Genomic DNA, 26,301 nt, shown 5'->3' with positions numbered 1-26,301 from the left:
ATTTAAATTTTTTTTTTAAAATACTGTTGTATTAGAGATAAAATACACTCATCCTATACTTAAAACAATTGATTCATTTTTGGCATTTGGTAAATTTTGTTATTTCAGTAATCTATGATAGCTGTTTTCTGAAAAAAAAGAAACATCTTAAAGTTTAGAAGGTACTTTTAATCTTAATTTACAAGGACCATGATTAAGGTAATTATATTTGAAGTCATAACTACTTAGGCAAATTTAATCCAACCATTCAAGTGATAATATGATACAACAGTCTGTCAAATCAGCCACCATTTAATTAAAAGAAATACAATCACCACATGTTTCTATTCTAAAGAATAATAATTATGTCATGAAATGAATAGAAGGGGGAGTCCAAAGACACTTTTTATTTTTTCCCTGCAATGCAAAATATGTTAATCAATTCAGTTAATCAAAGATACCTGTTCAAGCTCTCTTTCTGAATTAAAATATTAGAAGTATTATAGAGAAATCAGAGCATCCAACACTCTAATATAAACTGATGATCATTTGATTATTGTAAATTCCAAAATTTTGGTAACCCTACACCATAGATTTTATTTCTCCACCTAGAAAGTGCAGTTTTGTCTAATGCCATGAAATCCATAACTTTCTAAGTCTATTTTACAAGTGCATATATATTCTAATATACTGTCATCCCATTTTTTTGTCTGACTTACATAGAAACAGAATGAAGATTTATGCCAAGAAGAACCACTCTAAATGAAAAATATATTTCATGCATTTAGGCTAAAAGAGGACAGACGTCTGAAGCAGTCATTGAATACAAACAAGATGAACTTTTTATTTAAAGTGGTAGAGGACTTCTATATTCATCATTCACTAGTCCTCTGAATTATGTTTTGTAATTTCAAACCTTTTATAGCTTGCTATGCGCTGTGGGTTTTGTTCATTGTTGAAGGCTGAATAGTGCCCTATACATGCTATAGTTACTGACATTTAAGTATTATGGTCTCTGGTGTAGACCTGTCATTGGCAATCATACCACATCTTTCGACTTTTTATACAGATGAAGCATTCAATTTTTTCCCTAGCAATTTTTTTTATTCAGTCAAATGCAACAAAAGTGTTGTCATAGATATTATGGTGTATCAATTGTCTATCATTGGCAACACATTATCCAATGATAAGCAGTGTTTGAAGAAAATATAACCTAATAGAGGTATTCTAATACACATAAACAACTAAACAGACATATTGTTTTGGCATTATGATTAACTGTTTGATTAAAGACAGATTTATTTTCAGCAGCAAATATCACATTCATTTGAAGACGAGAACATTTAAAATAAGATATGAATATTTCCTGCTTTGGACTATATCAACACACTGAATCTGAATTTTAATGTTTTGTCCCAATAAGATACTTAACACTCATACACATATATATATATAATACTAACGGTTTCATCTTCCTTCTTTTTAATTTCCTCCAGTAGATCGTCTGTCTTACTACTTCCTTCTTTCAGTACTGGGTGAGATGGTAAACTCATGGGGTCTATCAGTACATCGTATGGCACCATGGGATGACAGAAAGTAGATGTGTTATATAGATCCCATTGTTCTGGCTGACCAAATGTACCTGAAAAATTATGTGACATTTAATTTTTATCAGAATTTATGACAATTAATGCCAAAATTTTTAAAGGACAAATATGCACCTGTAAGAATATATGAAACTTCATGCAAGAAATTGCATCTGTTGATTTCATTTAGAAAAGATACAAAATGGTTTAAGTTGTTATAATATTTTGATCATGTATTAGATTGGTTGCTTGTTCTTGGGTTAATGTTTAGGTGCAAGTATTTGACACATTTTCAGAATGATCAGTTTTTAGAAACCTTTGAACTTACTAATGATAGCATATAACAGTAACCTGAAACATGACATTTTTTTTAACCTTAGAAATATCACTGTCAGTATCTGTTCATTCCAATGATGCTATGAGGAATGATTTTCAATTTATATTTATATTGCTGAAATAATTTGTTTTCTCTTGGAACAAATATTTGGGAAGTATAATAAATGTATTAAGGTGGTACCTAACACTACAGGGAGATAACTCTGTAAATCAGCTAAACGTTTTAATTACGTTGTGATGTTAAGGGAATATGAAGCTTCTCAATGATCAAAATAAGTGTGTGGTAATCTGCTATATATTAACCAGTGTAATTTTCCTGATAAAACCGTTGGTTCAAAAATTTCAAAATTTTTATATTTTTGTTAAAGTGTCAAAGTAATACGTACGTTGACAAAATTTTATGAAAATTAAACGAGCCAAATTAATTTTAGTGAAAGTGTTGGGTAACACCTTAAGTTATCATTTAGAAGATGAGAGACAGGAAAACTGGTAATATCAGATGCAATTTTACCTTGTCCTTAGGTCACTGTCTCATTCACATTTGCCTGGCATCTCTTTTTCTAAATCTCGTTTAAATATTACAATCAGAACTTACCTATATAATTGCCTTCATAGTTCCACAGCCGAACTGTACAGTCTATAGAAGCTGTCATTATAACTTTGTTTTTCTCTACTAATTCTATACAAGATATACTATCTACATGTCCTCTCCATGTGTTCACCACTGTAATCATAAAGATATGTCTTACTAACTTGATTTTTCATATATATAAAATATATTTTTTTTAAATTATAACTAGTATTTGTTAGTATTTTTTTGCTATTTGGTCAATTATCCCCCCTTTTAATTTGACATTAAGGTAAAACTCAATTGGTGGCCATTAGATAACATAACCATAGATTGTTTTTGAAGAGTGACATTTATCTGTATTATTGGCTTGACTGAATTGGGACATCTTCTTTAGTTTCAATAATAAATGTCCTGTATTTTTGGCATGATATTTAGAAACCTGCATCGGAGCATACATAAATTGTTATCATATGCTTATAAAAGACCAATCATCTCAAAGCAATTAATCCCATTTGCTGTGAGCAACATGATGAGTGCCACCAGTGTAGCAGAAACCATTTACTCTTCTTGAGCACCTTCATACTCCTATTTTTTTTTGTGGGGTTCATGCTACATATTTTTAAAAATCTCTGTGTTTTGGTGGAATTTTGTTTGTCAACGTTTTTATTTCTTCAACATAAAGTTTTTGATTACCCCTTTGGTACCTTGTCCCCTTTTTGACCCTGTGTCAAGAAACCACTACTTACATTCTGGAGGTTCCTCTTCATACCCTGACAAAGCATAGCCATCAACATTATATACAAATACAAATCCTAAATTATCAGCCACACAAAGCATAGTATTGGCTTCATTGATTGTCATAGTACTGATTAAAGCACCCTCTGTAGAAGTCTGGGAAAAAAATATAACAAATATAACAACGTTGATGCATAAAAAACAGATTACAATGTACATAAGCGAACTGATAAAGTATCATAGATGAAAATAAATTCTTACAACCGTGCAATAAATATTTTATTGAGCCTTTGATAATTATGTCTGTGCTTTGAGGTTTAAAAAATAAAGGGAATAACGAAATAATTTGGTGATCATCATCACCTAGCATATATCAGGCCGTTGTTTTTCTCTTTATTTTTTTATTGTCAACAATTTGTCCTAATGGGACCACTAGTAATGAATGAGATTCTCTCATTGTTGAAGGCTTTATAGAGGCTCTAGTTTTGATTCTTCACTTTGTCTCTTATGCTTAATATCTAATTGAAATCTCCTTATTATTATTTTCAAATATGCATAAATAATTTTCAACCCTGTTTTGCTTTTTTCTCGTTTGCAAGGAAATTTTTGAATCAAATTTCATGAATCAGTCAAACATTTTAATTTTTAACTTACCCCAGGGAAGTCTGCTAGAAGAGATCCTCCCTCAAACACTTTCCAGAACAGGATATGTCCATCAGGTCCATTGGAGATCAAGGATGCTGCCCCTTTATTGTAGGCTCTCTCTGACATAAATACTAACTTGCTCACACTACTCTTACCATGTACTGAAAAGGAAGTCCTTATGGTTAGGGAACAACCTTCAAGGAGGGAAGTTATAAATAATAAAAATTAAAAAAAACTAGAGGCTCTCAAGAGCCAGTGTCGCTCACCTTGGTCTATGTGCATATTACCAAGGGACACAGATAAACTCATGACAAAATGGTGTTTTTGTGATGGTGATTGTTTGTAGATCTTTCTTTACTGAACATTCTTGTTGCTACAAATATTTCTATCTATAATGAACTTGGCCCAGTAATTACAGTGGAAAATATTTCCTAAAAACATGTTGTTAACAATTGACTATAAAGGGCAATAACTCCTTAAGGGGTAAATTGAAATTTTTGGTCATGTTGACTTATTTGTAGATCTTATTTTGCTGAACATTATTGCTGTTTACAGTTTATCTCTATCTATAATAATATTCAAGATAATAACCAAAATCTGCAAAATTTCCTTAAACTTACTAATTCGGGGGCAGCAACCCAACAACAGGTTGTCTGATTTGTCTGAAAATTTCAGGGCAGATAGATGTTGACCTGATAAACAATTTTCCTCAATCAGATTGATTTGCTCTAAATGCTTTGGTGTCAGAGATATAAGCCAGAATCTACATTTCCCCTCTATGTTCTATTTTTAGCCATGGCAGCCATCTTGGTTGGTTGCAGTGATATTGTTGTCTTTAAAAAGTTTTTTCAAAACTACCTCTACCGTTTTTTATTGGGAAAAATGCATATTTTTTATTGAAACTTGGAAATTTGTATAAATTTATTCTAAACACATCTCTGATTTTTTGCTGGCTTTGTTGTCTTTTTTGCGCTGTTTTTTCATGTATATTTTGATTGTCAGACATTTTCAATCTGAAAGGTACTTTTCGGAGAGGGAAAGAAACAGGAGCAATGATGGTACTTACTGCATTGAAAACTACATGTGTTACAAACACCATGATGATTCTAATCAGAAAACAGGATCTCAAAAGTGCTTTCTAATATCAAAATAATAATATGAATATGATATTTACAAACATTACTACCAATGCCATCACTGTTTGGGGAAAATATAAAACTTTTTGGGAGGAATTTATGTAATTTTTTTTAGTAATTGGGAATTTTCTCTAGGGGAAAAGGATAATGATTGTGGCCAAGTTTGGTTAAATTTGGCCCAGGAGTTTCAGGAGAAGATTGTTGTAAAAGATTACAAAAATTTACGAAAAATTGGTCAAAATGGACTATAAAGGGCAATAACTCCTTAAGGGGTCAACTGATAATTTTGGTCATGTTGACTTATTTGTAGATCTTACTTTGCTGAACATTATTGCTGTTTACAGTTTATCTCTTTCTATAATAATATTCAAGATAATTATAACCAAAATCTGCAAAATTTCCTTAAAATTACATATTCAGGGGCAGCAACCCAACAACGGGTTGTCTGATTCATCTGAAAATTTCAGGGCAGATAGATCTCGACCTGATAAACAATTTTACCCCTGTCAGATTTGCTCTAAATGCTTTGGTTTTTGAGTTATAAGCCAAAAACTGCATTTTACCCCTATGTTCTATTTTTAGCCATGGCGGCCATCTTGATTGGTTGGCCGGGTCACGCCACACATTTTTTAAACTAGATACCCAAAAGATGATTGTGGCCAAGTTTGGATTAATTTGGCCATGCAGTTTCAGAGGAGAAGATTTTTGTAATAGATTACTAAGATTTACGAAAAATGGTTAAAAATTTACTATAAAGGGCAATAACTCCTAAAGGGGTCAACTGACCATTTTGGTCATGTTGACTTATTTGTAAATCTTACTTTGCTGAACATTATTGCTGTTTACAGTTTATCTTTATCTATAATAATATTCAAGATAATAACCAAAAACAGCAAAATTCCCTTAAAATTACATATTCAGGGGCAGCAACCCAATAACGGGTTGTCTGATTCATCTGAAAATTTCAGGGCAGATAAATCTTGACCTGATAAACAATTTTACCCCATGTCAGATTTGCTCTAAATGCTTTGGTTTTTGAGTTATAAGCCAAAAACTGCATATTACCCCTATGTTCTATTTTTAGCCATGGCGGCAATCTTGGTTGGTTGGCGGGGTCACACCACACATTTTTTAAACTAGATACCCCAATGATGATTGTGGCCAAGTTTGGTTTAATTTGGTCCAGTAGTTTCAGAGGAGAAGATTTATGTAAAAGTTAACGACGATGGACGACGACGCCGGACGCCGGACGCAAAGTGATGGGAAAAGCTCACTTAACCCTTTGGGCCAGGTGAGCTAAAAAAGGGTTATGCTTTTTATCAGAGTCAGATTTATTTTTCGTGCTATGTGTGATTTTTTTTTTTTAAATTTGACGTTATCAATCAAACAATTTTATTTCAAAATTTAACACCATAAAGTATGGAAAAATCTGGATTCAGAATATTTTTTTGTCATCTGCTTGACCACAATATTTTATTTTATCCAGTACGTAGTATATACTTAGCCAGCCATAAGCTGTTGAGCTAGGGAAGAACTTCTTTAGCTCAGTCACTCAAAGTGCTGCCGTGTGACTAAGAGGTCCTGGAGGAGACAAAGAGTTTATAAAATAGACTCATACTTACAGGTTACAATATATATAATTGATAAACTTACATTTACAGAAAATATGACCAGATACCATATTCCATACAACTATTTCCCCATCATACCCTGCTGTTGCTAGTAAGTTTGGCTGGCACTGGGCTATGGACAATATGTCTTCCTTATGACCATTTTTCTGTAACATGTAATAAAGTACAAAATTAAAATGTCTAAAATAATAACATAATATGCTTGGTGCCTGATGAAATCGTCAAGGTAACAGGTTAAAATATGTGTGATTTTGTATGTTTGTTTTACTTTTCAAAATACGTTTTTGCAATCGGACACATAAATAACGGGAAATCATATGCTTCTTATATATATGCATGCATGTAAGCAGAGAAAATTTCAGTTGAAATTGAATTTAAATGAGGTTTTTAAAATATTCAGTCACACACTATAATGTCTGGCCTTCTTTACTGACAATTGATGTTATGCTGATAGTCCTAACTATCAAGCTCCACTAAAAGTATCACATCAATTTATATAATTTTAAACATGATCCAAGAAATTGAGGTCAAGGTCAGTTTAATCAAACCAGAAATATATGTTCACCTTACAATCATTTAATACACCAATTACAGGAATATCTGAGAAAACGTAAATGTGAAGTACTGAATAATTTTAATTTGAAGCAAAATATTTAAATACCTACCAAATCATCAGCCCAGACTATATTAGGATGCTGTACTTGGTGTATATTGGAATCAGTTTGAGAGTCAGAGTATATATTGATTCTTTTGTCCCATCCTACAGATATAATATACCGATTCTTGTTCATCTCAACATATACAACATCACAGATTTCATCATTACCCTTGGCTGAAAATAAGAGAATTATTCATGTAAATAACATTATTGTATTAATTAACCATTATATAAGAAGTTTCAGACATTGGCCTTCTTAAGTTTCTTTATTTTTCTTCTTAACTACATGGTAGACATTTTTCCCTTCACAATCATTATCCAATTTGGAGGTGTACAAGGCATTAGATACTCAATGTTATGGAAAATTAATCATTGGAATTTATTCTCTGGTCTAGAAGATGCAGATCAGCAAAGAGTGTACAGAGAAAAAGATGAAATGTATGATATAATTACACCTTTTGTAAGAATCCTGGATTTTGATTGGTTGATAGCTAGTGTATTTTTCACCAATTTACTGTTTTCAAATGAATTTCGTTCATTTTTAACGCCGTCGGGGTATTTGCCAAAAGGATATGCCTTTTTTACCCTCTCTGCCATGGTATTTGCCAAAAAATACTCTATCCGACTGGACGCTTGTAACGTCACGATCATCAACGCGTTTTTGAACATTAACATTTCGGTGTAATTAAACAGATATAGCATGTTCTTGAGGAGTATTTGCGAAAATTACCAGTCTTGAGAAAGAATTTACCTTGCCTTAAGGCTTGCGAAATTTAACATTCTCTCGACTGGTATTTTTCGCTATACCCTCCTTAACATGATATATCTGTTTAAGACAAAACATTCACTATTTGAGTGTTCCAGATGGGGAGTCCTTCATTTCTTTATTTTTTAATGTTTTAAACCATATTTCTCTATGGGGAATATGTCAAAGAGACAACGGCTCCAGTTATTCACCTGTAAAATCAAAGGTAAAGTATCTCTATAGAATTGACTATAATAATAATAGCATAAAAATGCTTGCTTTCAATAACGAGCCATGTAGTTCTTTGTTATATATCATTTTAAAAATTCAAAAAGATGCATGGGTTAAATTTGTTAAATTTGATACATCTAGTTTATCTTGCTGGATTTTCTCACTGTGTTAAAGACCCATTTGTGACCTTGGCTGTTGTATGCTCTTTGGTCCGCTTGTTGTCTCTTTGACATATTCCCCATTTCCATTCTCAATTTTATCATTGAGCCTGATACCCACTAATTGTGTTTCATTGATAAAACATGTTTGTCACTAACCCTATGGCTTTGTTGTAATTCATGGTCAAATTTATAAGTGACTATAATAATCATTCTTACATTTTTGAAGTTTTCTGAGACAGTGTCCGTTATTGTAATTCCATATATTTAACACACCATCTCTAGCGCCGGTTATTAACCTGTAAAATCAAAGGCAAAGTATATTTTTTTAAGAGAACAAATGATTAGAGGCTCAAAGAAGACTTTATTGAAAACTGCAAATTTGTAACATGTGAACATTGGTCTTTTAGAATTGTTGTCTGTTTCTGCATATTCGTTCCATATTTTGTTTCTTTTTCTGTGTCGATTTTCTTTAAGCCTCTTACAGTTTACATTGATAAAGTTGAGATAAAAATACAATAAATGCTTTGAAGAAAACCCACACAGCATGCAAAAAATATGCTAGTTTAAAAGGTAATAGGAAATGTTGCATGGACACATCATTCTAGATGTTAAATTTTAAATAGAGAATTAAATAATACAAAATATTTAAGGAATGACTGTAATATTTTTTCTGTCTATGAAGAAATAACATAAAAAATGTGGTGCACACTGAATAACGCCCGTAGCAGGTTTTTTTAACAGTGTGCACCACATTTTTTATGTTATTTCGAATAGACAGAAAAAATATTACAGTCATTTCTTATATTAATTTAATTCTAAATTCCATTTTAAACCGTAGAAAACCATGAAGAAACGTTGATGACGTCACGGTCACATGACTAAATTATGTCTATGGGCTGATAACAAAATAACGTCAGCCAATCAGAAGACGCATTACATCCAAAATTAGATTATTGAGTGATGATGATGATGAATGGATACAGCTAGTGATAACAAATTACAACTGAAACTGGTGAACTCGGCAGTGATTTCTTATTCACTATTTTAAAACTTTATTGATGTAAAATATAATTACATCACCATCCAGACTAATGATTAAAGTGATTAAATGATTAAACTTTTGCCTAGACCAAATTTATATCAACCTTGAATAAACATTAATTGTATCATAAGTCAATGTTCTAATTCATCTATTGGTACATCGATGTGAGAATTATTTCAAACTACTGTGGATTCATTATTATTCGTTGGATACCAATTTTCGTGGGTTTCGTGGGTACAGGTGAACCACGAATTCACATTTTCAACGAATTACAAATTTTCTATAGGCTTTATAGACAGAAATCAGCAAACCACAAATTCAAATATCCACGAAAATTTAAGTTTTCCTCAATCCACGAAAAATTGATACCCACAAAAAATAAATGAATCCACAGTATTATAAAATTTGGTCATTCAGACAAAATAGTATCCTTACTGCCGTTACAAAAATATTTTTTTATCCGATAGACCTTTTCCTAGCAGCTTAGCCTATACAGAGAAAAAGCACATCTTTAAAATCTTCAAATAAAGATTAAAAAATTAGATTATCGAATTTCAAATTACTTGAAACAAGGGTGAAAAATTTAACTAATATAGTTTCTTCATTTTATTTCATAAGTGAAATCCCAAAAGTATTCACTAATCATAACTGTTTTTATATTGAATAAGACATTATGGGATATAACCTTTTCCTAACCTGATTTATCCATTTTAAGAATGGACAGGACTTGAAAGGGGTATACCATTCCATGATATATTTACCCATTTTAAGAATCCATTTTAAAAATGGACAGGACTTGAAAGGGGTATACCATTCCATGATAAATTTACCCATTTTAAGAATTGATATAACTAAACAGGAATACATGTATACCATTCCATAACAAATTAATCCTTTTCGACAAGGACTATAAAACTAATTTGGAATGATCCATTCTAACATCAAAAGATCACACTAGCTGGTGTCAAATATTACCTTCTTTCTGTATTATCAAAGGTCATACAGGTTATAGCAGAATCACCATGTGCTTCTCCATACTCAAAAATAGCTGTCCCTGTCTCAAAGTCCCAGATCTTAATTACCTAAACAAATAATACATTTACCATAATAATAATAAAAATTACTCAAATATAGCTGTCTCTACGCCAGTCTCAAAGTCCCAGATCTTATTACCTAGTAGATAAAAAATACCATAACAAGTGAAACTGCGAGCTACTGCTCACTGATGATACCCCTGCCGCAAGTGGATAATATTAATAGTGTAAAAATATGCAAGTGTTCGGTAAACAGGAAGTTGTCGAGTGATGAATCTGAAAACACATCACACGGTAGAGCTGACTTATATAAATCCTGAAACCAAATTTCAGAAATCCTTGTAATTTGTAGTTCCTGAGAAAAATGAGACGAAAATTTTCAACTTGGCTATCATGTGTAAAATCATACAAGTGTTCGGTAAACAGGAAGTTGTCAAGTGATCAATATGAAAACGCATCACACGATATAGCTGACTTAGATAAACCCTGAAACCAAATTTCAGAAATCCTTGTATTGTAGTTCCTGAGAAAAATGCGACGAAAAATATTCATGGGACGGACGGACTGACTGACGGACTGACGGAAGGACAGACAGAGGTAAAACAGTATACCCCCCTTTTTTAAAGCGGGGGTATATTAAAACAAAAATATTGATATATAGCCTGCCTATTTTTTAAAGGTCTCATACATAAAAACATAATAGATCATAATATCATGATCATGATAAAACTAATATACTAAATGTATAAGTTTTAGGCTTATGTATCTATTCCTCTGGATATTTTAAAGGACAATTGTCTCCCCTTGTTCATATTGTGACTTTGATCGATAAAATGTAACTTTAGAAATAATTTTGTTCTTAGTTCATGGGACAGTGATAAATTTGTTCCAATAATCTTTATCAGGTGATGGCCTTTCTCGTGGTTTTTTTTAAATGCAGTGTATTTAGGAACAAAGAAAGTTGGGAATGTCTAAGAAGAAAACAAGTATCAACCACAATTTTATCTACTTACCGAGCCTTCAGAGCAGGTAATGACATAATTAAAACAGGCATTATATTTGCAGCAAGTGACTGGTTCCTTGTGAGTAACTGTTATATCTCGATGTAATGTCGGTCTGTAAATAGTACAATCCATACAAAATTACAAAACATTTAATAGTAGCACAATAATTAACACATGAACAAATATTTATGAAATCCCTATAAAATTAAATTATTTATTGGCCATACTATTTTTCAATTTTAAAAGATATTAGTCAGTGTACAGTATCACTTTTTAAAAATTGACAAGTATATGTAAATTTGGAAACTACTGCAATTTTGGCAAAGCTCATACTAGCATTACAACAACCTAAAAGAGGAACATAATCATGATTTATGGTGTGGAGGTAGTTAAATTTTGAAAACCTTAATAAAAAATTAAAATAAGTTCTTCAGTAACATTTCACTATCTTTTTTAATTCAAAAGCTATAGAAGAGTTACAATCATCCAAAAAGTCAAATCTCATTTACTCATAAATGTTTCAACTTGCTTATTTAACAGTATTAGAATCAAGCCTTTAATAACCATCCAGTTAAAATCTTACCATGCATTCAATGTAAAACACTGTGAATATTGTAAATTCTGCTGGCAAAGTCCAATTTTAATAATGGCCAAGCAAAATCATGCATGTTTAATATGTCAAAAAAGCAACCTTGCCAAACTTTTATAACTGCATTGAAAAGACACTAAGAGAAGAAAGGTTTATTTGTTTGTCCTCTCAAAGCAAATGTTTATTTGATGGTTGATACATGTTAAATAAATCAATTTTGCCTGTGTCAATAATTCATTTGTGAGGGTCTGGGACTATTGTCTTATATAAAATTTTAAGATATGATTTATCATGTGTAATCAAAGAAGAGGATTATAAGCATGATCTATCATGTGTCATGCTAGGAGGATTATAAGCATAGATTTGGTTTAAATGAAAAAAAGCTATACCAATATTTCATTCAAGTTCTCAATTTTATTCAACTCACAACTTGACTATAATTATTAAACTGAATATCAATCTATCACAAATTAAATGTGTTTTTCCTTAATCAAGAAATTACTTGGTTGTAAAATCTCAAAACATAGAAAGTAACCATATATAAAGGTAATCTGCTCCCCAGAAGGACAACGCTTACAGAACCAAAGAAAGGGGAGGTAACAATTAAACATATTGAATTAAGAAAAACAAAATAAAAATCAGGGATACATTTCAATGGCTGGGAAAGAGAAATTTGGAATTAGGTCAAAGGTTAATGGGAATAATATTGTTTACATCTCATCATAATTAACATTAGATAATAATTAAGTGTCTCAACATTTCAAATAAATAGTTTAGCAAATATATTTGATAACCGATTCTTTTTTGGTAGAAGTATTATATTGTTGTAAATTAACATTAGAGAACATTCCCCTCTTGTCCAGTAAATTGGTTAGTAAATGTATCTTAATAGTTGGTCAGCAGACATACCATATACCAAGTTTTATAGACATCTGACTTATAATATTTACCCTTCAGAAGTTTCTAATTCATCACTACATCAGAAAAGAAGAAAATTATTGTGAGAAAATTATACACATACTTTACATTTAGTATGTTGTAAAGTATGTCATTTCTCATATATTCAGTTATTAACAGATACCAATTATTCTAGTTTTAGTAGTCTAACATATAATTGGTTGTTATAGAAGTTCAGTCAATTTTTTTGTACTATCTTGAGACTAATTTGAACTGTATAAAGACAGCTAACTCTGCCAATGGTCAGTTCAAAATCCTCAACCATTTAAAAGTTTTTAGAAGAGACCAAGAAGCCAATAGACAATGAGTGGATACCTTAATTTTGGTCTAGAACAATAAGAAACAACTATATACAAAAACAAAATTGTGAGATATTCTACACATATATTTTGTTTCTAGTGGAAACGGGAACTAATATTGTTAAGAATTAGAATGGTAAAATCAAGACAAAGTATGAAATAATTACTGGTTCAAACTTTGGTAAAAAAAACATAACCTGTGTCTAAACTAGCCAGTATTAAAGACTCAAATGTGTTGGCTAATGATGTGTTCCAACTAAAACAACTTTATAAAATATTTTTTAAACGTGAAGGAATAAATAATTGCAAATATTGTGTATTAGGTGAAACATGGTGAAATTCTATAGGTGGGGTAAAATACAAATTATTTGTTATAAATATAATATAATTTCTATTCATTGAAAAAATTGGTCTTTTTGTAGATACTTGAACTTTTGGTGTAACAAATTCTAAATTGATATAAAAAAGAAGATGTGGTATGATTGTCAATGAGACATCTCCACAAGAGACCAAAATGACACAGAAATTAACAACTATAGGTCACATACGGCCTTCAACAATGAGCAAAGCCCATAAAATAAAGCTTTTTAAAACTAAAATGTTGTTGAGCACTTAATTCATGTTGAACCACTATGTTATAATCATTCTTAGTTACTCATTTTTGTGGATTTCGTGAGAACAGATAAACTATGAAATTTAATGTTAAAAAAAATACACATTTTCTATAAAGTTGTATGCAGACATAAAAGCAAGTTTTCCTCAATCCAAGAAAATTGGTAACCAGGAAAAGAAAAATCTCAGTATCTATGAAAATTTGAAACCCTAAAAACAATAATACATCCACATTAGCCATAAAGAAAATAACTCTGGATCAAGTTTATAATTTTTTATTCAGTAGCCACGTCTTATACGGAAAAACAGATCAACAAAGTGAAAAAAATACAGAATACAACAGCAATACAAGGTGGGATAACTCTGCAATGGATTTAGAGGAAAACACAAAACTTGGTGTCTATCTTGATTGCATTGTTTGAAAATTTCAAAGGGTATAAAAGTAAATTTCCAATAAAAGCAGCCATGGATTTTTTGGTATTGAAAGGAATTTTGTAAGCAATAAAGCATTATAAATGACAAAAAGAATTGTCTTTATAAATAGCAGATTATGACTGATTTCTTGTGTATATTTCTGAAGAGATCATCTATACTTTTGTCATTATCATTTATATTTTAACGAAATTCTTTTTCATCACTTTTTTTTTATGAAAAATAAAGATCCAATAAATTTTTTTTTTAGACTTTCTGAAGGCCCAAAATGTAGTACATGTACCAGGTATTGCTTGTAAAAAAACATCAAGACTTATAGTAAGATTTTGTAAAAATTTCTAAATATTTTGAAACCAAAACAGAGAAATTAAGCATTATACTAAATTGTTGTACAATTCAATAATGGGTGGGCTGAAAATAAATCATGTGATTGCACACAATAGCCAATGGCAGTGCAGTAAAAAGGAAGCCATTTTAAGTCCATTTTAGATGGTTAGTAGGACTCACCTGACATTTTTTGTATCTTGATCTGATCTATTAGCAAATTAATTATATATATTACTTATTATCTATTGACTACAAGCTAAATAACTCATTATATGCATCTGCTCTCAAAATATTTTTTTAACTTAAAAAGACTTTTTGGAATCAATTAATTTATCTCATCACAAATAAATTAAAACAAAGATATGAAAAGCTATAAAATTTAAATGATATTTTTAAATGAAATGATTGTTAAATTAATCGTCAAAACAACTCAATAAATTGGTAGAACTATACATATTCAATATATATATAATAATAATAAATTAGCTATTCCTGAACTTTATACAGTAAAATTCTTACTTCTGTCGTAACTGTAATAAGCACATATTATCGGTTGCTATTGCCAACGATTTTGAGATAATTGAGTAATGGCAGGCTTGGATATCTCCTCTGATAGCATGACCCTTTTCCCTCACAGTCATCAGACAATTGTGGTCCTGAATATCCCAGATCTGAAACAGTGAACACATGTAGTATAAGTTATCTCCCCTTCTGATAATTAAGATGATTATGAAAACATTGTTTTTAAGGTTCATATTTAGGCTAAGAGAAAATTGACAAATCTAGAAATAATAACAGTAAGGAGATCCTTGTATCTACATAGACATGAAAAACAATCACAAAAACAAAAACATTTCACCCTAATTGTTTGAGATTAACCAAATCTGTCTGCATTTGAAGTTTGTCAGACAAAGAAGACTGTATAAAAAGTATCATCTATTCCCAATTATTTTTTTACCTTTATACATCTGTCGGTTGAAATACTGAAGATTCTGTTTTCCTCCTTTGCAATCATAAGGTAAAATATTGGTGCATTATGTCCCCTCAACATGGCAGTTGGCTTCCTGTTGATACAAATTAATATACATTTTGAACAAAGTGGATTGCAATTAAGAAACAAAAAGTAGCATACAGTCAACACAAAGTCTATTAATGCAATGCTCTGTCATCTCTGTAAGTCAGTATTATAGAAATTACAATATAATGATAATGAAAATAACAACTTGGCAATTTAAGAAGTCAGTCCCATTGAGGTCTAAGTGTGATGCGGGATTGCAGGTTTTTTGTAAGGGTGAAACGTGAAAGTCAAATTATTGTGTCGTGAAAACTGGAAATGAGGTCTAATGGGATTCAGGAAATGACAAAAAAATGAGAATTGCTTACGTACATAGTGTAAGCAGGAAACGGGAATGTGACATTAAGCGGGATCCGGTATCGGCACCCCTAATGAGACCCCCTAAGAATTGAATCACAATACACCTTATCCCACTTTTGTACATCTCAAAACTTCCCATAAAATTTGATGTCATACTGTGGATTCATTTATTTTCATGGGCACCAATTTTCGTTGATTAAGAAAAACTTGCATATTCGTGGACATTTAATTTCGTGGTTTTGCTGAAGTCTGAATACAAACCTATAGAAAAATTATCATTCGTTGAATATTTAATTTCGTGGTTTGACTGTGCCCACGAAATCCACGAAAATTGGTATCCAACAAATAATAATGAATCAACAGTAATAGAAAATATCTGACGCCACAATGGAAAAAAATATTGTTGTATGATATCAAAAATTCAAGCTAAACAGATTCTCAGGTCAAGCTGGACAGATTTCTAATTAGCAGTAAGATCAACCTTTGAAAATTCCAAACAAAAAAATGTGTAAAGAAGGTGTAATGGTGCATTATTTTAATATGGTGTATTTTCTGAATGACAAAATGAATAAAGTTATATCTATTTGTTATGTTGAACCTCATAGGTTGGTAGTATTATATTTTATACTGCAATCAGCTATTTTGCTATACAGATAAAGACAAATTTCATTTTTCAAATTAGTATGGCGTTCATTATCACTGCACTAGTATATATTTGTTTAGGGGCCAGCTGAAGGACCCCTCCGGGTGCAGGAATTTCTCGCTACATTGAAGACATATTGTTGACCTTCTACTGTTGTCTGTTCTATGGTTGGGTTTTTTTCTATGGTCGGGTTGTTGTCTCTTTGGCACATTCCCCATTTCCATTCTCAATTTTACTATACATATATTGTCTAATTTCAAAGCGAATATAATAAAGTGGTACAAAAACGTTATTTCCCAACATAGAGCAAACTTACAGATTCACATAAGGATTCCACAATCGTACAATCCTGTCCATGCCACCAGTCACAATGATATTTTTATCTTTACAGAAATCAAAACATTTGACTCCTTTGTACACTTGGAATACTGCTTGGTCTGATGATTGTCTGGGTTTAGGTACAGCTAACATCTGTCTTAGCTTGGCCTTGTCCTGGGGATCTTTAGAATCTTTCTTTCCTTCAATGACAATATAATAAAAATTGTGAAAAGTATGTTCATTGCAAAAATTACAGCTACCCACTGTTTCTGTCGCTTTCTTGACCTATTTAATAATCTTAATACTGTTTCTGAAATACTGTAAATTCAGAAATTATTGTGTGCATTTATCATTCTGATTTTGTCATTTAAACTAAAATGTGATTCTAGTTTTTACGACATTGAGAAAAATCCTGTTTAATTTTATAAAAGATTTCAAAATTCAAGTTTAAATTATTGCCATTATAACCCTGTTGCATTTTTAGCAATGATAAAAATATCGCAATAATTTCTGAATTTACAGTATATAAATATTATTATTTTTCAATGACCCTAATATTGTTTCTGAAATGAGTCAGAGTGTATTTCTTCTTTTCATAGACTTCTCATTTACTTGCCTTGTTTGTGTCTTAGAAAGTTTCAGTCTTCCCTACCAAAACAAAATGTTCATTCAATCTGCTGAATGCTACTGAAATAATCTTGACTTGTTGTAGAATCATAGTCTTGTGAAATAATAATGAATTTACCCCATTTAAAAATTATTGAACATCCTTGGGGAACACAAACTGAAATGGTCCCTTACAATTCAAATGAAGAGGTTTATGACATCTTTTCTTAAAAAAACATATTTGCTTACCTGCATTTTGTTGACGGATCATTGATTGTTGGTATTCAGCAATTTCTTGTGATCTGTGTGAACTACCCATAATGCATCCTGAAAAACACAAAATAAAAATTAAGAGCTGATTTTCAGTTACTGGTCTTCTATTCTGTTGAATATTAGAATTCAGGGAGATCTAATTTAGAGTTTTCTGAAATAATTTGGACGCCTTACAATAATCTGTTTCAAAGTGAAATACAGTCTGGTTCATATTTTTCAAAAGCATACAATATTACACCAGGGTTTTGCGATATCACAAACTAGTCAAAACATTTACTAAATTTTATCATCAGTATAAGGACATGATTCGTAAATATAGCTCAACATGCAGACTTCTTATATGTTCAAATATTTCACATCCAATCTTTTATGGTAATATTCTTAATAAAGCACAAAAATGTCAGAATTCTCCTCAGAAGCTAACAAAACCTTTAAATAGACTGATTAAGAGGGGATATAGTTGCGATACTGTGGTCGGGTCATTAAAGATTGCATATTTTGGCTTTAATATTGATTCTTTATGTGGTCTTTGCATCGGAACTAAACACAATTATTTTATTTTATGATGGTATGATACTAAACCCCTAACGGGAGGAATTGTGCCTGATATTTATATGATGAGGACATAATCTTTCAATCGGTTTAATTGAGGTCTGGAGCTGGCATGTCAGTTAACTGCTAGTAGTCTGTTGTTATTTATGTATTATTGTCATTTAGTTTATTATTTTTTGTTATGCCTTCTGACTATGGACTCGGACTTCTCTTGAACTGAATTTTAATGTGCGTATTGTTATGCGTTTACTTTTCTTCATTGGCTAGAAGTATAGGGGAAGGGTTGAGATATCATAAACATATTTAACCCTGCCGCAATTTTGTGCCAGTCCCAAGTCAGGAGCCACAGGCCTTTGTTAGTCTTGTATTATTTTTAATTTTAGTTTCTTGTGTATAATTTGGAGTTTAGTATGACGTCCATTATCACTGAACTAGTATATATATTTGTTTAGGGGCCAGCTGAAGGACGCCTCTGGGTGCGGGAATTTTTTGCTGCATTGAAGACCTATTGGTGACCTTCTGCTGTTATCTGTTCTATGGTCGCTTGTTGTCTCTTTGATACATTCCTAATTTCCATTCTCCATTTTACCAAAAGATATTTGATAACAAAATCCTAAACAATGAAAACTCAATCAATGATGTGAGATTGTTTTTTTCATTTAGAGGCACAAAAATATCATCCATAGTTCTTAAGATAATGAAAAGGTGAATTTCTGATGACAACAAGGTGTCTAAACTTTTTGTTTTACATGTTTATATTGAGTTAAACATGTTTATTGCTGAGCATCAGTTTTGTTTTCACAGTTGTTGGATTTTGGCAGAATACAGGGCACTTGTGTTGTGACAATATTTGTAGATTACTTGTACATTTAAAAAATGTTTTACCTTTGACAAGTGCTGTGTCTCTATCATTGGAACAGGAGATTATCATTTTGATATCATGGTAGTACTTCAACTGGAAAAATAAATAGGTAAAATATATGAAGTGAGGTAATTTCTAGCTACAGGAGGTGTGTTTGAGTATAAATGTTTTGGATAAAAAGACAGTTAAAAATGAACGGATTTGAAAACACATCAAAATTGCATTGGATAAACATTATCATACAAATTTATTTTATACTATATTTTTAGAAGCCATGATTGTATTCCTGAGAAAAACATGTGATGAAAAATTCTTCTGACAGACAGTCAAACAGACAGAGGTATAGTGGGTATTCCTTTGGAGCAGGCAGACAAACAAGATGTTAAGCAATTTACCCCTTTCTTTATAGCAGGAGTATAAGAAGACTTCATCTATGAACATTTTTTCTATTTTAAACTTTCGCATCTTTTAGGAAGATATCTTTGTTACAATGAAAATCTCTGTAATTCACTAACCTGTTGTACCCAGTCTTTATGAACTTGCCATCTTATAAACATAGCTCTGTGTTTTTCTATGATTTGGTCTAAAGAAATACTTGGTATGAAACCTTGATGACGTTTTTCTTTCTTCCATAACCTATAAAAAGAATTATACGTGTATGTTATATTTGTATCCATGAAATATTGTCAAAAATGAAAAAAATATGCTACTTAAATATTGTAATCTCATGTGGAAAAAATGGTTTTATTTTGTTAACAAAGGTATCAATAAGGCAGCAATCAAATACCAGAAGAAGAAAAAACACCAGATAAAAATGCTTATCTGAAGTCTATAAATCATAGGAAGCCAACTTCTGCATTCAATGCTACACTGGACATAAAGAACAATAACAAATGGTTACAATTTCATAATACATATAAATATTGCACTCTTTTTATACAATGTGTCATTTGCTTTTTACTTTTAAATTATAAATGAATCAACCTACTATATCAACTTTCAAAATATAAGAAACTAATTCCTTTTGGATGTTTTTAAAAGAACAATGACAGAAAGCAAACATAAATTGTCGATTTAAAAAGCATATCAGAATGCTAACAAATAATACTACATTTTATACTTTAATAATTCTCCAACCTTTTTCAATACATAAGCCTATTTAAACTGATTTTTATAGTTCTTTTTTATGTTGTACTGTTACACCACTGTCCCAGGTTAGGGGAGGGTTGGGATCCTGCTAACAAGTTTAACCCTACCACACACTGTATGTTTGTGCCTGTCCCAAGTCAGGAGCCTGTTATTCAGTGGTTGTCATTTGTTGATGCATTACATATTTGTTTTTAGTTTATTTTTTGTACATAAATTAGGTCGTTAGTTTTCTCATTTGAATTGATTTACTTTTGTCATTTCGGGGCCTTTTATAGCTGACTATGCGGTATGGGCCTTGCTTTTTATTGAAGGCCGTACGGTGACCTATAGTTGTTAATTTCTGTGTCATTTGGTCTCTTGTGGAGAGTTGTCTCATTGGCAATCATACCACATCTTCTTTTTTATATGTACACCAATATTGAAAAAAATATATATATTTTTATATGTACTCAAATATTGAAAAAAATATATATATTTTTATATGTACTCAAATATTGAAAAAAATATATATATTTTTATATGTACTCAAATATTGAAAAAAATATATATATTTTTATATGTACTCAAATATTGAAATAATATATATATTTCTCTAATTCTTCGTCAATTTATCCCTTTCTGCACCCATTGTATAAAAAAATTTAATCAACGTGTGGTTCGTTTGATCTCAGTACTTCATTGGTTAAAATCCGATTGTGACGTCGAATTTTCTTGCTGTCCTCTGAATTTCCTATTGTGACGACATGAAAAAAGGCGACCATGCCTGACGACGTCACATAGAAAGAACACATCTTTTTGCAGATCATTCGAAAAGAAGGAATAAGTTTGCCTGCATAATGTTAGAAAATCATTAGAGAAACAGATTCCACCACCAAATCTCGTGTAATACGATATTTATCCACTCTCGACAGTTAAATTATCAATTTTAAAGTCCTCGCCGAGGCGGCTCGGACTTTAAAATTGAAAATTTAACTGTCTCGAGTGGATAAATATCGTATTACACTCGATGCAGTGGTGGAATCTATATTTACATACCTCAAAGATTCGCCAGGATTTTTTATGACTAGAATATTTATACATCCTTGACTATCACCAAATACAATTATACATTCATCTGTATTGGTAGCACTGTAAACATAAAAAATAATGATTATACATGTATCAAAATATAATACTGATAACACTATCTTATGATTAATATTTCAAAAATTTGAAAGGGTTCTGCGAAACCCAGTGTCTTTCTTTTGCTGTTAGTCGCAGGCTCAACAAAAATGGGGAGAATTTTATTAAATATTTTCCTCAAGATACTATATTTTGATTGTAAGAAGCTTATATCCAAGTTTGGTATTAATTCAGGATGGTTTATAAATCAAAGAAATGTTTTAAAAACTTTTAATCGCAGACTGTATGTAAAGTTAATTGGAAGAAAAACTAAGTCGATTTATAAGTAATTTTTATATAAGGCCTTTTGTTAAAGCTTGCTATGCTGTATGGTTAAGTTGATTTTTAGGTAATATTGGGCCTTTTTTTTGTTGGAAGGTTTTAATATGAATAATAGTTGCTAACTTCTACTTCAATTTGGTATTCCATGCAATCTTAGTTACATCATTGGCAATCATCACATCTTCTTATTTTCATATGTGACATACCCATTGACTTAAAAGGATCATGTGACTTACCGAAAATCCAAAATAGACCATGTGACTTAGAAATATGTATTCTGTATATGACTTACTAATGGTCTTTAATAACTAATGTGACTTACCAATAGTCTAACTGTAAAGGTACTGATTCTAGGCTACTGACTTGACAATATGGATCAAAGGAAGATAACTCAAAGAATTGGATTTCTCTGTCACTGTAAAAAGATAATCAAAATTCAATTCGATACAAAAAAAAAATTATGCCAAAACAATTAACAACTACAAAATCAAAATGATCAATATAAAATTATTTTCAAGTCATCATGAATAAAAATAAAGAATCAATAAATGTCTTATGGTTAGTTGTGTCGTTGGGTTGTTGTACCATTCACATATTCACACTTATCACCTATTTAGTTATCAAAACATCATACATTAGGGTTCTCTGCACAGTAATGTTTCTATTTTTATTTCTTTCATCTGCATATATCTATTGTTACTCCAAAAGTTTACAAGACTATTGACTACCCCTCAGCTAATGCCTTTAATATATCGACTATCATTTACATACAACTTTAACATTTTTAGGAACATTTTTTTTTATTTCATCACTTCATGTTTCATATTATTGAGAAATTTTCTGTAACAATTGAAATGCTGTGAATGTTTCAGCACCTACAGTATATTGACAGAACATACAACACTATTCACTGTCTACAATTCGACTACTAACCCTGTGCCCACTATAAATTCTACTAACCCTGTTCCTACTATAAATTTATTGTATTCTGGCATAATGACAAAATCTGTGATCCATTTTGGTTTGGTTCTGGACATTGTTTCTGTGTTCTGTTGAGATAAGAATTAAAGAATTAAAAAATTCTTCAAAAGGGTTCAGATGGCTCAAAATAAATTCAAAAGAAATTTAGGCTTAAGGTAAATTGCAACTGACAAATGTAAGCTTGCTTTATATATTCCATGATCAGTTTCTGAAGGTAATGATGTGTTTATAACAAAATATATACATGTCGAAAAGAAATATTTGTTGAATGTCCATAATAAACTAAGTAGATGAAAAATAATTGAATCTAACGTATACAGTTTTACTTTGTATTTGTAAACTTGAACTATAAATTTATATGTTTTGGTCCAAGCTGTTTACCATTTTGTTTTTGTCGATTTGATTTTTTCCAAATTATAAGTACATGAATTTTTCATAATTAATCTATTATTACATTGATTTTCCAGTGAAATAAAAACCGATAATCTCACATGTGAAATAAACGTGGTTATTTCACTCTGTCATACAACAATAGGCGTTGTCATGACGTCGGATCAAAACAAATTGTGAACTTTGAAAAAAATGTAGTTCCTTAAATTTTCTAATATAATTTAAGAAAAAAGGCCATTTGCTAATGTAATACTAATCAATGAATTCAACTATCAAAAAATATTCAACTTATGACCAAACAACACTGATTTTAACTCTTGCGCTAAGCACATTTTTGAATTAATGTGTTGTTCTGTCACTCGTTGAATATTTTTCTCTATTTGAATTCTTCTATTAGTTATTCTAAAATTATTTTCAATAAATACTTTGAAATTAGTTAGATTCTTTGAAGTGATATCTTTCAAATTACTTACAACTATCTCTTTCTTTCTCTTCCATTTCAGTTCATTACCGGACATTCCCCAGAATGTTACTGTACCATCCTGAAATAACATCAAATACATTTTTTACATGCAGTTAGTCATATTCATAGAGTGTAATGGCCTTAAAAGCTTGGGAGTAGGAATAATATTGTGTTAAAGCAGACTGAAATATCACAAATAAACAGGGTTGGCAAAGTATTACCCACCCGGGAATTCCCGGGTGGGAAAACCCAGGTTTTCCCGGGCTGGGCAATACTCCCAGAAATGGGGAATACTGGGCATTACTGGGCAATATGATTTTTTAAGCTTATTTTAACACAAAATAGTAAAGTCTTGGTGTAGTTTCATAGTATTACAGCTAAATATATACTTTTTATACTTTTTTAATAACCATTGACAGTCATTTCTAAAGAAATGAAAAACAAATCAATTTCATTCCCTTCTATGTAGACAGAATACAAGATTTGCACATTTAAGGAAACCTTGTTAATTACCAAGCATTGTTTCAATATTAATTTTTACTTGAAAAAAAATATTTATTGCAATGTTTAAGTGAATTGTTAATTTCAAATGTTATACATTCATATTTCTAAATAAACACCCTCAGGGTCATGCCATTAAAACTTATAGAATTGTTAGGGCTGATTATTGTTACATAAACAAATATCTGCATTCTAATCTGAATAATTACTTACTAATTAGTGACACAGTCTTCACGCTGAGTGACAGCCCAGGCAGCCCAGGCTTGTAAAATTGCTCTTGGGCCTGTAAAAATTATATCTACAGGCCAACAGAATCTAACTAAAAATTTTCTGAAATTGAGCTCCGGGCCTGTAGATTAAGCAGTTCATCGTGAAGACTGGTGACAGTACAAAGACATTATTTAAATGTAATTTTTCTTACATGTAATTGTTATATTTCTTAATAGGAGTTATATTTTAAATTGTGTTTGATCACTGAATACTCTATAAAATTCAGACCAGTATTTTATATTACCCAGTATTGCCCAGTATTACCCACTAAAACCCATTAAAACCTGGGTTTTCCCAGTATTTCCCACTGGGCTGGGCAATACTCATAAAACCTGGGTTTTTGCCAACCCTGCAAATAGATGTGTTGAGCATAACAATGGGATTTCTTTGAGCTCAATTTTCAAAAAATTGCAGTAAATTTTGAAGTGATATTAAAATGGTGGTATTCAACATGTTCAACATTCGAATAGATCAAACTTCTTTTTTTTTTCAATTTTTTTTTTAGTCTTCTGAAAAGTAGCTAAATATTTGCAATGTGCACATTAATCTTGTTTCATAATACTTTTAAAATGATAAATGCAAAATGATTCACATTTGTACCTTACAACAACCATGATCATGACATTTACCTGACTGCAAGCTAAGAAAGATCCATCAGTATTACTGGTCATCCTCAGTATAGGATCTCTGTGAGGTGGACTAGTTATCTTGGCTGGTAACAGGAACTCCACCTCCTTTGATCGGAGGTAAGAGTCCTCTTTCTCAGCATACTCCAACTGCATGTATGTACAAAACTCATCCCAGGTAATACCACCATTGTAAGACCAGTCAATCTTTTTAAATAGAGCTTCAATTTGTGCTTCCTGTAAAAGAAATACAAATTTAATGTATTGCATTGTTGTGTGAATTATGTCAGTTAAATAATGCCTCGTTCACACGTACGTTTAATTCGAATTGAATTTGAATCGAATGCGAATCGAATTCGCTATTTGCGTTCACACACTTCTTGTTTTTAATTCGAATCGAATTCGAAATGGCTAATTCGCATTATCTAATTCGCATTAGAAGTACGCTTTTGTCAATACGAAGTAAAAGTTAACGTTGTTTGGACAGTAAAGCGAATTTGACGCGCATTGTAATTCGAATTATAATTGACGTTAGGACGTAAAACATTTCGAATGCGAATTAAACTAACTCGAATTAGTTAATGCGAATCGAATTCGAATTACGTGTGAACTCAACATAAGATCATTAAGTTTATTGTATGCAACAGGTTCCCATTATCAAAGAGTTTGCTTTAGATCTAACCTAATAGATGTTAGTACTTCATCTCTAGATGCCTTACAACGATAAAGCCACTGCAGTTATTATAAGGTGGTACATAACACTACAGGGAGATAACTCTGTAAAACTCAGCTGAACATTTTTATCCCGTTCTAATTGTTAAGGAAGTATTCTGCTTTTCAATAATCAAGACAAGTGTTTGTCAAACTGCTATTTATACAATAGAATGTTTCCCATAAAGTGTGTATTGTGCAGTACAAGTTTTTTGAAGTTTTTATATTTATGTCAACTGATCAGAGTAAAAATTGTCAAAATTTTACGAAAATTAAACGAGCCAAATTAATTTAAGTTAAGGTGTTTCATACCACCTTTATTTTTAAGTTAGTATTAAAGGACAGAGGAACAGATTTTTAAGATGAATGTTGCTTTGGTGTGGTTTGTGCATGAAAACAAATACCTTGATGATGCTTTTAGATAAAAA

General features: G+C 31.1%; 1 protein-coding gene across 2 annotated transcripts in view; it reads right to left on the bottom strand.

Annotated features, from left to right (window-relative positions):
• Nucleotides 1–26,301, bottom strand: part of LOC139486040 (cilia- and flagella-associated protein 337-like) — a 47,451-nt gene that overhangs the window by 4,755 nt on the left and 16,395 nt on the right. The window contains exons 4-25 of one of the 2 annotated variants that reach the window (XM_071270731.1): nucleotides 25,166–25,399; nucleotides 23,776–23,844; nucleotides 22,892–22,980; nucleotides 22,254–22,346; nucleotides 21,524–21,616; nucleotides 19,855–19,975; nucleotides 19,363–19,432; nucleotides 17,902–17,979; nucleotides 17,045–17,246; nucleotides 15,669–15,774; nucleotides 15,230–15,381; nucleotides 14,891–14,917; nucleotides 13,034–13,057; nucleotides 11,504–11,606; nucleotides 10,432–10,538; nucleotides 8,631–8,710; nucleotides 7,285–7,451; nucleotides 6,642–6,765; nucleotides 3,862–4,013; nucleotides 3,219–3,363; nucleotides 2,497–2,625; nucleotides 1,443–1,621 (exon numbers count right to left, since the gene is read on the bottom strand). In XM_071270731.1, the coding sequence (XP_071126832.1) occupies nucleotides 1,443–1,621; nucleotides 2,497–2,625; nucleotides 3,219–3,363; nucleotides 3,862–4,013; nucleotides 6,642–6,765; nucleotides 7,285–7,451; nucleotides 8,631–8,710; nucleotides 10,432–10,538; nucleotides 11,504–11,606; nucleotides 13,034–13,057; nucleotides 14,891–14,917; nucleotides 15,230–15,381; nucleotides 15,669–15,774; nucleotides 17,045–17,246; nucleotides 17,902–17,979; nucleotides 19,363–19,432; nucleotides 19,855–19,975; nucleotides 21,524–21,616; nucleotides 22,254–22,346; nucleotides 22,892–22,980; nucleotides 23,776–23,844; nucleotides 25,166–25,399 (2,544 nt within the window). The remainder of the gene's footprint in view (nucleotides 1–1,442; nucleotides 1,622–2,496; nucleotides 2,626–3,218; nucleotides 3,364–3,861; nucleotides 4,014–6,641; nucleotides 6,766–7,284; nucleotides 7,452–8,630; nucleotides 8,711–10,431; nucleotides 10,539–11,503; nucleotides 11,607–13,033; nucleotides 13,058–14,890; nucleotides 14,918–15,229; nucleotides 15,382–15,668; nucleotides 15,775–17,044; nucleotides 17,247–17,901; nucleotides 17,980–19,362; nucleotides 19,433–19,854; nucleotides 19,976–21,523; nucleotides 21,617–22,253; nucleotides 22,347–22,891; nucleotides 22,981–23,775; nucleotides 23,845–25,165; nucleotides 25,400–26,301) is intronic. The other variant, XM_071270732.1, reaches the window with a different exon arrangement.

Source organism: Mytilus edulis, chromosome 8, assembly GCF_963676685.1.
Source record: "Mytilus edulis chromosome 8, xbMytEdul2.2, whole genome shotgun sequence".
NCBI classification, from domain to species: domain Eukaryota; kingdom Metazoa; phylum Mollusca; class Bivalvia; order Mytilida; family Mytilidae; genus Mytilus; species Mytilus edulis.
This window is presented reverse-complemented; position numbering and strand designations above follow the sequence as displayed.